At 40.8% G+C, this 12,426-nt stretch overlaps 1 protein-coding gene across 2 annotated transcripts in view; it reads left to right on the top strand.

Annotated features, from left to right (window-relative positions):
- The window catches only part of CFAP299 (cilia and flagella associated protein 299), a 230,377-nt gene extending 219,183 nt beyond the window's left edge, over positions 1 to 11,194 (top strand). For both annotated transcript variants that reach the window (XM_053463225.1, XM_053463218.1), the window contains exon 6: positions 11,031 to 11,194. In XM_053463225.1, coding sequence (XP_053319200.1) covers positions 11,031 to 11,126 — 96 coding nt within the window. In that variant the 3' untranslated portion in view covers positions 11,127 to 11,194. The remainder of the gene's footprint in view (positions 1 to 11,030) is intronic.
- The last annotated feature ends 1,232 nt before the right edge of the window (positions 11,195 to 12,426 follow it).

The raw sequence follows: 12,426 nt of genomic DNA, 5'->3' as shown, positions 1-12,426 counted from the left end.
CGTCTACTAGACTGTAACATACAAAATATACACATCACACAATCTAGCACAAGTCCGTAAATTAGAAAATAGGTCCAAAAACCACAACACCTCTGTTAATTATTTGATTACATGTTAATCAGAAAAATTAGAGTGACAGTTTTAGAAGTTAAACATTTTTGGCAGATGTAATCACAAATAAAACACATTTAAACTTAATTTACCTTGAGTGCATTCCATTATAATCAACTTTGTCTATAATCACTACTGTAGGTTCAGTTAAGTGTCACCTAGAAAATGTTCCCTTTCTAGTACCTCCCTATAATTTTTGGCTATAAGCTGGACACTGCTTATTACAGTAGTTCGTAGGTAATACCATGTGTAAATCATGTACGTAGAATTAAAATAAACTCATTGAGAATGCTTACGTTTGCTTAGGTAGCAAAAACAGATTTCTAATCCTGTAATGGCTAATGGGTAGGATGTTTCTCATCACACTTAAACTGCTTACAGAGGAAATGCCACATTTCATTCTTTTAGGATAACCAATAACTTATGCTTTTTGTTTTCAATCTGTGTGAATATTCGATTGTTGGGACAAAAAGGTTAACTGTCACTGGGCCCAGGCTATTTTAGGGGCCCACAAAAGCTGTACCTTGAGTTGAGGACCAGCCCCACCTTATTATTTAAATATCATTAATGCCTTTTAATGATAGGACTAAGGCTATTTATTCTATTTTTACCATTATTTAGTATGAAAAAAATCCAAAAAGTGGGGAAAATTATGAAAAAAAAAATTGGGCCCTATACGTAACTAGAAAATACAAAGCTGCTTAACAAAAGCATATACATTTTTGGAAGCTGACAACCCAGTATATTTAAGGAGGCATTTACCGTAATACTTTTTATTTAACCATTTTACTGCCAATATGTGCCAAATAGTGCAGTAAAATGAACATTTTATCACATTGCAGTATTTCAGTATATTTGTCCAAGGGTATGTGCAAGTTTGGGAACAACTGTTGATTTGCATTCAGCAACACTCCCGAGGACAGGGGTATCCCATATGGTATGTTTTTGGAATGTTGCAGGGTGAAAATTGGAACATGTGCGTTTAAATTTTCAAACTTGGAATTTTGACAGACCTTGTCTCATTTCACAGTAGAAATCCCATTTTTCAATTTCACCCCATAAAACTATATTTAAAAAAAAACTAGGCAGCACAGGCAATCTGATTAGGGGTATATTGGCATTTTCAATGCAGCTGATCCTACACCAAAGCTGGTGATTTTTCACATCTACGTTGCAGTTTTGCCATTTTTAGTTTCTGACTGGATATGTGAAAAAAGTAATGTGTCATATGGTCACAATAGACTGCCAAATCATTCATTGTTGGTAGTCTGCCCCATTTTCCAGGCAGACAGCAGCAGCTGCTGCCCCACCGTGTGATGTCTCCAAGTGAGGTCTCACCAGTGCTTTGTACAACGGCATGAGCACTTCCCTCATGGTTGATGGTATGTGATTTGTTGTCAGGACCCGGGCCAGCAGGTCAGGTAGGAGCCCAGTTGCAGGGGATACTAGGGCCTCTGTCTGTACCCCTTGATGCATCATGATGGGTAGGTAGGTAGAGACAGGCACACAACAGACAGTAAAGCAGGAATGGAATCAAAGGCTAAAGGTGAACTGTAGCGAGGACAGGGGAAACCAGAGTGGCAGGGCACACTGTTTGGAAGCCCAAGGCAGGAAACCCGGCTTGGAAACGGCTGGACAGGTAGGTAAATCTGGGACACGCCGGGGTCTGGTACACAAATCTGGATCATAAACATAGCCAAGGTCATACACGGGAGATCAGAACCAAGTACAAGGCACGATAGCTGCAAATTTTATTAATTATATGCTACAGTACAATAAAAAAATACTTTAAAACAGGTTAAAGGATATAATGGAACATTTATTATGATAAAATGAATTAAAACATTTTACATAAAATTACAATAGATACATAAAACCAGTCTTTGGGACGTTCATGCAAGTAAAATGTTAAGGCAACAAAGTCTCTTTACTTTCATTGAACCCATGCCTTTACAATTCTTTAAAAAATGTATGTGCATACCAATTAAAGCCATTTTAAGACAAATCTAAGGGTCTATATATTCTTTATTAAGCAATAAAATATTCCTTGTCTTCCAAATTGCTTCTTTTACACAATTTATCATAATCCATAAAACACACGACTGATCAGCTGTGGGGTAGGTAAAAAGGCCATATAAAACAACTGTATACCGGAGGCCACAAATCCATTTTAAAAGTGGGCCTGTATTTTCCCATATGTCCTGTGCATAAAAGCAGTTCCAAAATATATGCAACACTGTCTCATCTTGGGTACACTGATCTCTGGGGCACTTAGCGGTGGGACCAAGACCTCTCCTGTGCTGAAACTGCCTAGTTGGCAAACATTCTAGTTGGCTAGAAAGTGGTGACATACATTCTGCCAAACTCTTCTGGACTCTATGAGAGAGTATTGTGCCACTTGTTCAGTTTTTTCCTTTGATAATATAGCAGCAGTCAACTTCTTTGGATTTGATAAAATAGCCGGGCGAAAATCTTGGAGGTGATAAAATTGTATTGCTTTCCTTAAAATGACATTTAAAAGCAGAGGAGAGTTAAGAGACAGCGAGTAAAAGTTATATTTCCTAAAAATATCACTAGCCGCGCGGCGTAAAAAAGAGGCAAAGGTACATTCTTTGTAAAAGTTTTTAGAACACGTAGTAAAATACGTTTCACATCAGGCATCCCCTTACCACCATTCACGTTTTGTTTGCACACTTTCTCTCTTTTAAGTTTCTCACTTCTGGAGTTCCAGGAAAACATAAAACAAACACACATACGTTTAATTGTGTACAAGTCAGAAGGGGGGGGGGAATACCACTCCTAAATACATCATTATTGGTAAGAGTATTGCTTTGATGATTAAAATTCTCCCTTCCATTGTCAACTTTCGGGTTTGCCATAATTCTATTTTGCGGTTTAATTTTTCTAAAACAATATCCCATGATCTCTCGCCATTATATACATAATTACAAAATCACTCCCAGAATTTTAATACGGTCACCTTGGGTCTGGACAGCTGGTGTCTGACTGCCATCCCAATCACCAGTAGTAAGACAGTCACATTTGTTAAGATTCAGCTTAAAACCAGAGGCACATGTAAAATACTCAGTTGTTCTAATTGCTCTTTTCAAGGACTCTGGGGTTGTGCAAAATATACTAACATCATCCATGTAGCCCAGAGCCTTTACCTGTACCCCTGCCCCCCCCGGGATAGGGACTCCCCGGATAAACGTATACTTTTGTAGAAGGGCTGAAAGGGGTTCAATGGCACAGACAAAAAGAAGGGGTCAAAGTGGACATCCCTGCTTCACCCCAGATTTAAGAGAGACTTTCCGAGTGAAAAAGCCATTGATTACATTTTTGCTAAAAGACAACTTAAATAAAACATTAATACGGCAAATAAAATCAAATGGGAATGCCACTTTCTTTAAAACCATAAAGAGATATTCTTGGGATACACGATCAAAAGCTTTTCAAAATCAAGAGATAAAATGGTCAGTTTTTGTTCACGGTCTTTCTGATACCAGATCAAGTCACGTATTACATTGAGGTGTTCCCAAATAGCACGTCATGGGATACCACAGACCTGATCTGGGTGAATAACCTTATCTATGACAGCTTTTCTTCTTTTAGCAAAATCTTGGCCATAATTTTAAAGTTTACATTCAGTAGGGTGATAGGCCTCTAGTTCTCTAATTTTGATCTATCACCCTTCTTAAAAATTAGAGTAATGATGCCTCTTCTCCAGGAAGAGGGTAACTCCTGGGCATTAAAAGCTTCTATAAAAATATTAAAAAGATCATCCTTTAAAAGTTCCCAAAAAATTGATAGGGATTCCATCTGCTCCTGGGGACTTACCAGCAGAAAAATCTTTTAATCATGCAATTTGGTTAACGACAGCTTTCTGCTTAAACCCGCTTGATCATCAGATTCTCATTAAAAATAATTTCTTTACCTTTAAAATCTAAAACCTTTTAATCAGTATTGCTTATGCCAGCCTCTTTCAACTTTGCAAACGCACATTAAGATCTTTAAAAACTTGTTTGCTCTCTTTTTTTCTTCCTCTTGCCAGCAACAATAAAAAAAGTTCTTAATCTTGGACTTGATTCCACCAGTCCAAAAAATTCTGACTTGGGTCTTTCTGGTGCCACCATCGCCCATATGAATCCTTAAAATTATTTCTCCACAGTTCCTGCATAGGGGCCTAGGGTCGGCTGTGCAGGTTGCCTGAGTGTGCCCATAGCCCCGGCCCATGGCATCCTTGGGTAGAAACAGTATCCTCTGTTGTTACCAAATGGAGAAACTCTGGGGGGGATGCACTATTCCAGCGACCCCTTCCTTGTGCTCTTTTAACTGCACAAGGAACCTCCTCTTAACGTTCCAAATCCCCGTCTCATTCTGTACCTTCTGTGGGCTAGATACTTTATTACAATAGTGATATAACCAGGCTCTAATAGGTTCACCAGACACGTATGGGTTACACATGTGAACAGTAAGAGGGAAGCAGAGTCCATACAGCAATGTGAAGCAGAGTCCATCCAATCGAGGGTCATCTTTCTTTCCTCTGAGGCTCTTGTAGATGTTATGACGTGCACCGATGTTCAGTAGTGTTACTACATATGTACCTTTTACTTTGTATTGCAGGCAGTAGATGTCTTTAAGATCTAGTCCAAGTGTTTTAATTAGCACCTCCTCTAAGACATACTTTGTTCCTTTTTCTTCCTTCTCTCTCTCAGGATCTTTAATCTTAATCGCAAAGTTGATGGTTGCAGGCATTTTCCTTTCACCAGAGCAATACAATTACTCAGGCTTAAGGTAGGCAGCCTTAACACAATCAGGGCCCAAACACACCGCAATGCGAAAGATCTGTAGCTGCAAGCAGATTAAACAGGGACACAAGCAAAAGGCCCAGACTGAAGGGCAGAGCAGATATAAAAGGGAGGGTTGCACATAAAGGGAGTCTCCATAAATGAGAGGGGACTTAATGGACCACCATGCCTGAAGGTAAGAGAGAATCCTCCACAGCAGGGTCAGGGCACCTCCTTATGTGGGGTAGAAGATGAACATCATTGTGACCTTGTGTGGCACCATGTACTTAAGATAAATAATTGACATCACACCACCTAAAATTTCCTCGATCTACCCATCAAACTTAGAAAACACTAATTACGTAAAGTTTTTTTACGTTTAAGTATTTTTTCCCTCAAAGTAATCACTCCCTCAAAGTAATCCCTTAACAAATCGATTAAAAGTAAAAAGAAATACAAAATGTAAATAAATGGGATTTAAAAAAAAAACTTTTAGGGTATTGAAAATGTTCAGAGGTGAGTAAAGGGTTAGGGAAAGGGAAATACAATACTTTTATGTGGTTAATAAAAGTTTTACTAGTCAGTATTCCAAAAGGAACACAATGTATCACGGTGCTGCCCTCTTTCTCCTGCAAATAACAATGATGGAGGATATAGGCAGCATCGCTGATCTCAAAAGATATGTGATGGCTGACTCAATGATCGCATGAATCAACTGCGCACTGATTGGCTCTAACAGCACCGCCTTGTATGGGAGGCAGTTTTTTCAGGACTGTACGTGCTGTAAAAAAGTATTTGCCCCTTCCAGATTTCTTCTATTTTTGATTATTTGTCACATTTAAATGTTTCAGCTGATCCAATTAATTATTAATTATTTTAATATAAGTCAAAGACAATGCTGGTAAACCCAAAATGCAGCATTTAAATGATCATTTCCTTTATTGAAGGTAAAGAGTTAATCAAAACCTATATCACCCATGGTAAAAAGTAATTGCCCCCCTAAACCTAACTGGCTGTGCCGATGAGTCTTTTATATTGCTGTGGAGCAATTATGATCCACTTTTCTTAGCCAATAAAGGTATCATTCAAACTCCACTTGTCTCCTGACAGAATTGTGTGAGATCAAACTCTCAACCAGGCAATTACAGGCCAGTAAGCTTTTCATTGGTAGTGGGGAAATGATTTGAAAGGTTGCTAAAGGTATACATCCAGAATCCAATTAGTAGAGATCAACATGGTTTTGTGAAAGAGAGGACTTGTCAAACCAACTTATTAGAATTCTATGAAGAAGTAAGTAAAAATATAGACCTGGGTGTGGCCGTAGATGTGATTTATCTGGACTTTGCTAAGGCATTTGACACGGTTCCACATAAAAGGTTACTCTGCAAATTAACAGAAATAAGCTTAGAGGCAAATATCTGTATTTGGAGCGAAAATTAGCTAAAAGATAGAATGTAGAGAGTTGTTGTGAATGGATGTACAAAGGTATTAAGTGGAGTCTCTCAGGAGTTTGTCATGGGTACACTTCTTTTTCATTTGTTTCTACATGATCTCCCAAGCTGCATTAAGAGCCATGTCACAGTTTTTGCTGATGACGCAAAATTAGTAATTCAGACTAATCTTGATGTTTCTTTTCTGCAGGAGGATTTAGACAGAGTTGGGGACTGGGCTTGCAAGTGGCAGATGAGGTTCAACATAGATACAGTGGGGCAAAAAAGTATTTAGTCAGCCACCAATTGTGCAAGTTCTCCCACTTACAAAGATGAGAGAGGCCTGTAATTTTCACCATTGGTACACTTCAACTATGAGAGACAGAATGAGACGTCAAAGTCCATAAATCACATTGTCTGATTTTTAAAGAATTTATTTGCAAATTATGGTAGAAAATAAGTATTTGGTCAATAACAAAAGTTCATATCAATACTTTGTTATATACCCTTTGTTGGCAATGACAGGGGTCAAACGTTTTCTGTAAGTCTTCACAAGGTTTTCACTGTTGCTGGTATTTTGGACCATTCCTCCATGCAGATCTCCTCTAGAGCAGTTATGTTTTGGGGCTGTCGCTGGGCAACACGGACTTTCAACTCCCTCCAAAGGTTTTCTAGGGGGTTGAGATCTGGAGACTGGCTAGGCCACTCCAGGACCTTGAAATGCTTATTACAAAGCCACTCCTTCGTTGCCCGGGCGGTGTGTTTGGGATCATTGTCATGCTGAAATACCCAGCCACGTTTCATCTTCAATGCCCTTGCTGATGGAAGGAGGTTTTCACTAAAAATCTCACGATACATGGCCCCATTCATTCTTTCCTTTACACGTATCAGTCATCCTGGTCCCTTTGCAGAAAAACAGCCCCAAAGCATGATGTTTCCACCCCCATGCTTCACCGTAGGTATGGTGTTCTTTGGATGCAACTCAGCATTCTTTCTCCTCTAAACACGACGAGTTGAGTTTCTACCAAAAAGTTCTACTGGTTCTACTGACCATATGACATTCGCCCAATCCTCTTCTGGATTATCCAAATGCTCTCTAGCAAACTTCAGACAGGCCTGGACATGTACTGGCTTAAGCAGGGGGACAAGTCTGGCACTGCATGATTTGAGTCCCTGGCGGCGTAGTGTGTTACTGATGGTAGCCATTGTTACTTTGGTCCCAGCTCTCTGCAGGTCATTCACTAGGTCCCCCCGTGTGGTTCATAGATTTTTGCTCAACGTTCTTGTGATCATTTTGACACCACGGGGTGAGATCTTGCGTGGAGCCCCAGATCGAGGGAGATTATCAGTGGTCCTGTATGTCTTCCATTTTCGAATAATTGCTCCCACAGTTGATTTCTTCACACCGAGCTGCTTGCCTATTGCAGATTCAGTCTTCCCAGCCTGGTGCAGGTCTACAATTTTGTTTCTGGTGTCCTTTGACAGCTCTTTGGTCTTGGCCATAGTGGGGTTTGGAGTGTGACTATTTGAGGTTGTGGACAGTTGTCTTTTATACTGATAACAAGTTCAAACAAGTGCCATCAATACAGGTAACGAGTGGAGGACAGAGGAGACTTTACAGAAGATGTTACAGGTCTGTGAGAGCCAGATATCTTGCTTGTTTGTAGGTGACCAAATACTTATTTTTACCGAGGGATTTACCAATGAATTCATTAGAAATCATACAATGTGATTTCCTGTATTCTTTCCCCCCATTCTGTCTCTCATAGTTGAAGTGTACCTATGGTGAAAATTACAGACCTCTCTCATCTTTGCAAGTGGAAGAACTTGCACAATTGGTGGCTGACTAAATACTTTTTTGCCCCACTCTATATAGTCCCTTACTACCCATGATTTCAGTATTGTTTCATTGGTCACAACACACCTTCCAGTTAGAGTTGCCAAATAAGATCTTTATTGGCCATGCACTAGGACAAACTGCAAGTAAATGGCAATTAACCAAAGATCAATCAAAAGTAATCAGATAATGTCGTCATTATGTATGCTTTACTATGCACAAGATTTATTTTCTTTCCCATATTTATGGCCATTAGTTTGGAGATGTTATACCTGATGTAAGTTAGAATTTATTGATCCAGTGTAATTTTATCTAATTTTCATGCTCGAACTGGTTAAAAGGTCCAAATGGGATGTGAAAGATCTTTTTTCAATCTCGTTTTGTGATTTTCGTTTTGTGATGTTTGATGGTATACCATATCCGAATGGGATGTGAAAGATCTTTTTTCAATCTCGTTTTGTGATTTTCGTTTTGTGATGTTTGATGGTATACCATATTTGCTCAATTATAAGACGACCCCCCCAAATCTGAATATTAATTTAGGAAAAAAAAGAAAAAGCCTGAATATAAGACGACCCTATAGGAAAAAAGTTTTACCAGTAAATGTTAATTCATGTAAACTATTTTTTTTAATAAAAGCTATGATTTAGAAAAATATTTTGGTTTTATTTCCTTCTATTTTCCAACCTGCCCCCCCCCCAGTTATGCACATCTGCCCCAGAAATGCCTTATACCCCCTATATGCCACTGTGCCCCATGATATGCCTTTTAACCCTATATGCCACTGTGCCCCATGATATGCCTTTTGACCCCCTATGTGCCACTCTGCCTCCAGAAATGCCTTATACCCCAATATGCCACTCTGGCATTAAGGGGGTTAAAAGCCATATAGGGAGGTTTAAGGCATTTCAAGAGGCAGAGTGGCGTATAGATCGTTAAAAGGGCCTTTCTGGCGGCAGAGTGGCATTAAGGGGCTTAAAAGGCATTTCATAGAACACCCTGCCTCCAGAAATGGCTTATGCCCCCATTTAACACTCCCCCGCCCCCCCCCAACTTACCAGGGGTTCTGACTCCCATGTCATGCAGCCGGGGCAGTGTGTAGATGCCTACGCTGCAGCTGGAAGGGGGTGTGGCTAGCAGCGGGGGTTGTCTGCGTCCATCGCGCAGACCTTCCCCGACTGTCAGAGAGAATTCTCCGCATCGGTGCCAGTGCCGCATCGGTGCCAGTGCCGCACCGGTGCGGGGAACTCTGATCTCTGACGGCCGGGGAAGGTCTGCGCGATGGACGCAGACAACCCCCGCTGCTAGCCGCACCTCCTCCCGGCTGCAGCGTAAGTTGTCTACGCTAATCGCGTAGACATCTACACACTGCCCCGGCTGCACATCGGAGACTCAGAAGCACCGGTAAGTGGGGCGGGGGGGGGTGGAGACAGGAGGATCCAGGTCCCCTGCCACTGCGGGGGATCTGGATCTTAGTCGTCTCATAGTCAGACCTATTTGAGATCTGATTATAAGACGACCCCGATTATAAGACGAGGGGTATTTTTCAGAGCATTTTTTTAACACTGGAAATGTTGCAATGAATGCTGAAAAGTCCATATTGTTGATTTCCTCTATTGCATAACTCCCAATTGTTTCGTTTCTGGGGCACTGTCCATCTGTCCTGCCTAGCCGTCCCACTTCCCTGCTTTTGCAGGCTGTGATGACTTTGGGCCAGTTCGAGATATCAGAAGGTTTTCCTGTGTCTAGACCACTAAATTGTAGAAATGGGTGAGCCCTGTGTTTTTGCAGCAGGGATCAAAATCTCAGCTCACACACTGCCACATCATGACCTGGTTAAGCGAAGCGCTATGATATGACATCATATTATGGCCCTCTGCTTCCCTTTGAAAATAATAATGGCTAATAGTGTAATGCAAAGTATGAAGCTCTTATACATTGAAACGTATTTTTAAAACACGTGGCCACTTCTTATGTCATCATCTGGACCTCCTAGAGGTGTCCTAAGGACACATCCTTAAATATGTATGTTGATGCTAGTTTAGCATTAACACATACTTAGTAGTACTTACTAATGAAATCGTTCAATATTTGTGTTGTTAATCATGTTTAGTTAACTCCAGATGCTTCCTATCCATCAAGGTGTTTAACGATCCTGTAAGATAAATTCAGATGTCTTGTTTACGAACTTATTGTCAATATTTACATGAATAAGCTTTTGTACTTGCACATGTAATCATGGTATTTAAAGATGTTAAAAGATTCTCTTTAGTGGCAGATTCATATTAGAACTCAAAGGAAAAAATCCAATCCTTGTTTTATCATTCCAAAATGTTACTACTACTTTATACATTTATTTAAGATTCAGAACAAATACTTTTATAAGGTTTACTAAGTAGGTTCATTAAGTACTTTCAGCTGCAAAATAAGTATTTTCAATGTACATTTAATAGCATTCAGTTCCTGCAGTGCAACTGCAAATGTTTGCTCCCTCTAGGGGTTCCATCATTTTACGTATCATATTTAAATATTTACAAATCCACTTTGGTCTAAAATGCGCTTGTAGACATGCCTGTAACTCATGCAATGAACTTAGTTTTCATGCCCCAAAGTTCAATTATATTACTGTATACAGGTTTATGTTCCGTTGAACTGCCGATATATGTAAGTGAGGGATCCTGTGTAACCATGAAAAATGAATCAGAGTGACATACGCTGCATCTTTGCGTGCACGTCTGTCTTATGATTTGTTTTTTTCTTGCAGTAGAGAGCTTTGGTCCTACCATAATCTTATGGATTACACAGCATAAACTTTACTGAAAAAATATTTGCTATTCAGTTTTATGATTTACTTATATATTTTAGGCATCTCCAGGTGACAACTCCACTCGGACACCTATTGAAACAGATCTCTACATACAAGCTGTCATCTATGATCACATCACCCGCCGTAAAACCTAGAAGATCACCTAGAAATCGAGAACAAATATGTCATATTGCGTTTAATAAACATGTTTTTAATACCGTCAGTTTTTTGTCTTGTAATTAATATATATATATAATTAACAAAAAATATGTAATATATCTCAGGAACCTTAAAATATACAAAAATTTGGGGGTTTTATGGAAATTAATGCAAATAAATTAACTAACTCTGTCCTCATAACCATTATATCTCTGTATATTCTTTGATAGCACTGTGTCTGGGATTATACTAGGGCTGAAACAACTAATCGATAAAATCGATAATAATCGATAATGAAAATCGTTGTCAACGATTTTCATTATCGATTAATCGGACCGATTTTTATCGATTATAAAAAGAGGTTTTTTTCAGAGCAAATGCTCTGAAAAACTCCTCTCCTTATATAATCCGACCTCAAACATAGATCGGATTATAACACCGGAATCCAGATCCCCCGCTACGCTGCAGGGGACCTGGATTCCCCTCACTGTCGGCCGGTCTCTCACTTCCGTCTCTCTCCCCCTCCCATCTGCCTCCTCCCCCTCCCATACATCACTCTGCCTCTCTACCCGGCACCGTTACTGAAGGCACTTTCCCTGCAGCTTCATAGAAGCCTCAGTGTAAGTGAAGGTGAGTAACGGAGTCTGTCTGTGCGATGCAGACCCCCACCGGCTGACAGAGAATCATCCTCTCTGACAGCCGGTGAGGGTCTGCATCGCACAGACAGACTCCGTTACTGCCCTTCACTTACACTGTGGCTTCTATGAAGCTGCAGTGAAAGTGCCTTTCAGTAACGGAGCCGGGTAGAGAGAAAAAGCGGTGTATGGGAGGGGGAGGAGTCAGAGGGGTGTATGGGAGCCACCCTCCAATACACCACTCTGGCTCCTCCCCCTCTCATATGCCACTCTGCCTCTCTACCCGGCTCCCTGGTGTCTTGTCAGAAACGGAGGTTCACAGGAGGCAGAGTGGAGTATGGGAGGAGGGACGAGGCAAAGTGATGTATGGGAGGGGGAGGAGCCAACGTGATATATGGAGGAGGCAGAGTGGAGTATGGGAGGAGCCAGAGTGGAGAATGGGAGGGGGGAGGAGCCAGAGTGGTGTATGGGAGGGGAGGAGCCAAAGTGATGTATGGGAGGGGAGGAGGCAGAGTGGTATATGGGAGGGGGAGGAGGCAAAGTGATGTATGGGAGGGGAGGAGCCAAAGTGATGTATGGGCGGGGGAGGAGGCAGAGTGGTGTATGGGAGGGGGAGGAGGCAGAGTGGAGTATGAGAGGGGGGAGGAGCCAGAGTGGTGTA

Source organism: Spea bombifrons, chromosome 1, assembly GCF_027358695.1.
Source record: "Spea bombifrons isolate aSpeBom1 chromosome 1, aSpeBom1.2.pri, whole genome shotgun sequence".
NCBI classification, from domain to species: Eukaryota; Metazoa; Chordata; class Amphibia; order Anura; family Pelobatidae; genus Spea; species Spea bombifrons.
This window is presented reverse-complemented; position numbering and strand designations above follow the sequence as displayed.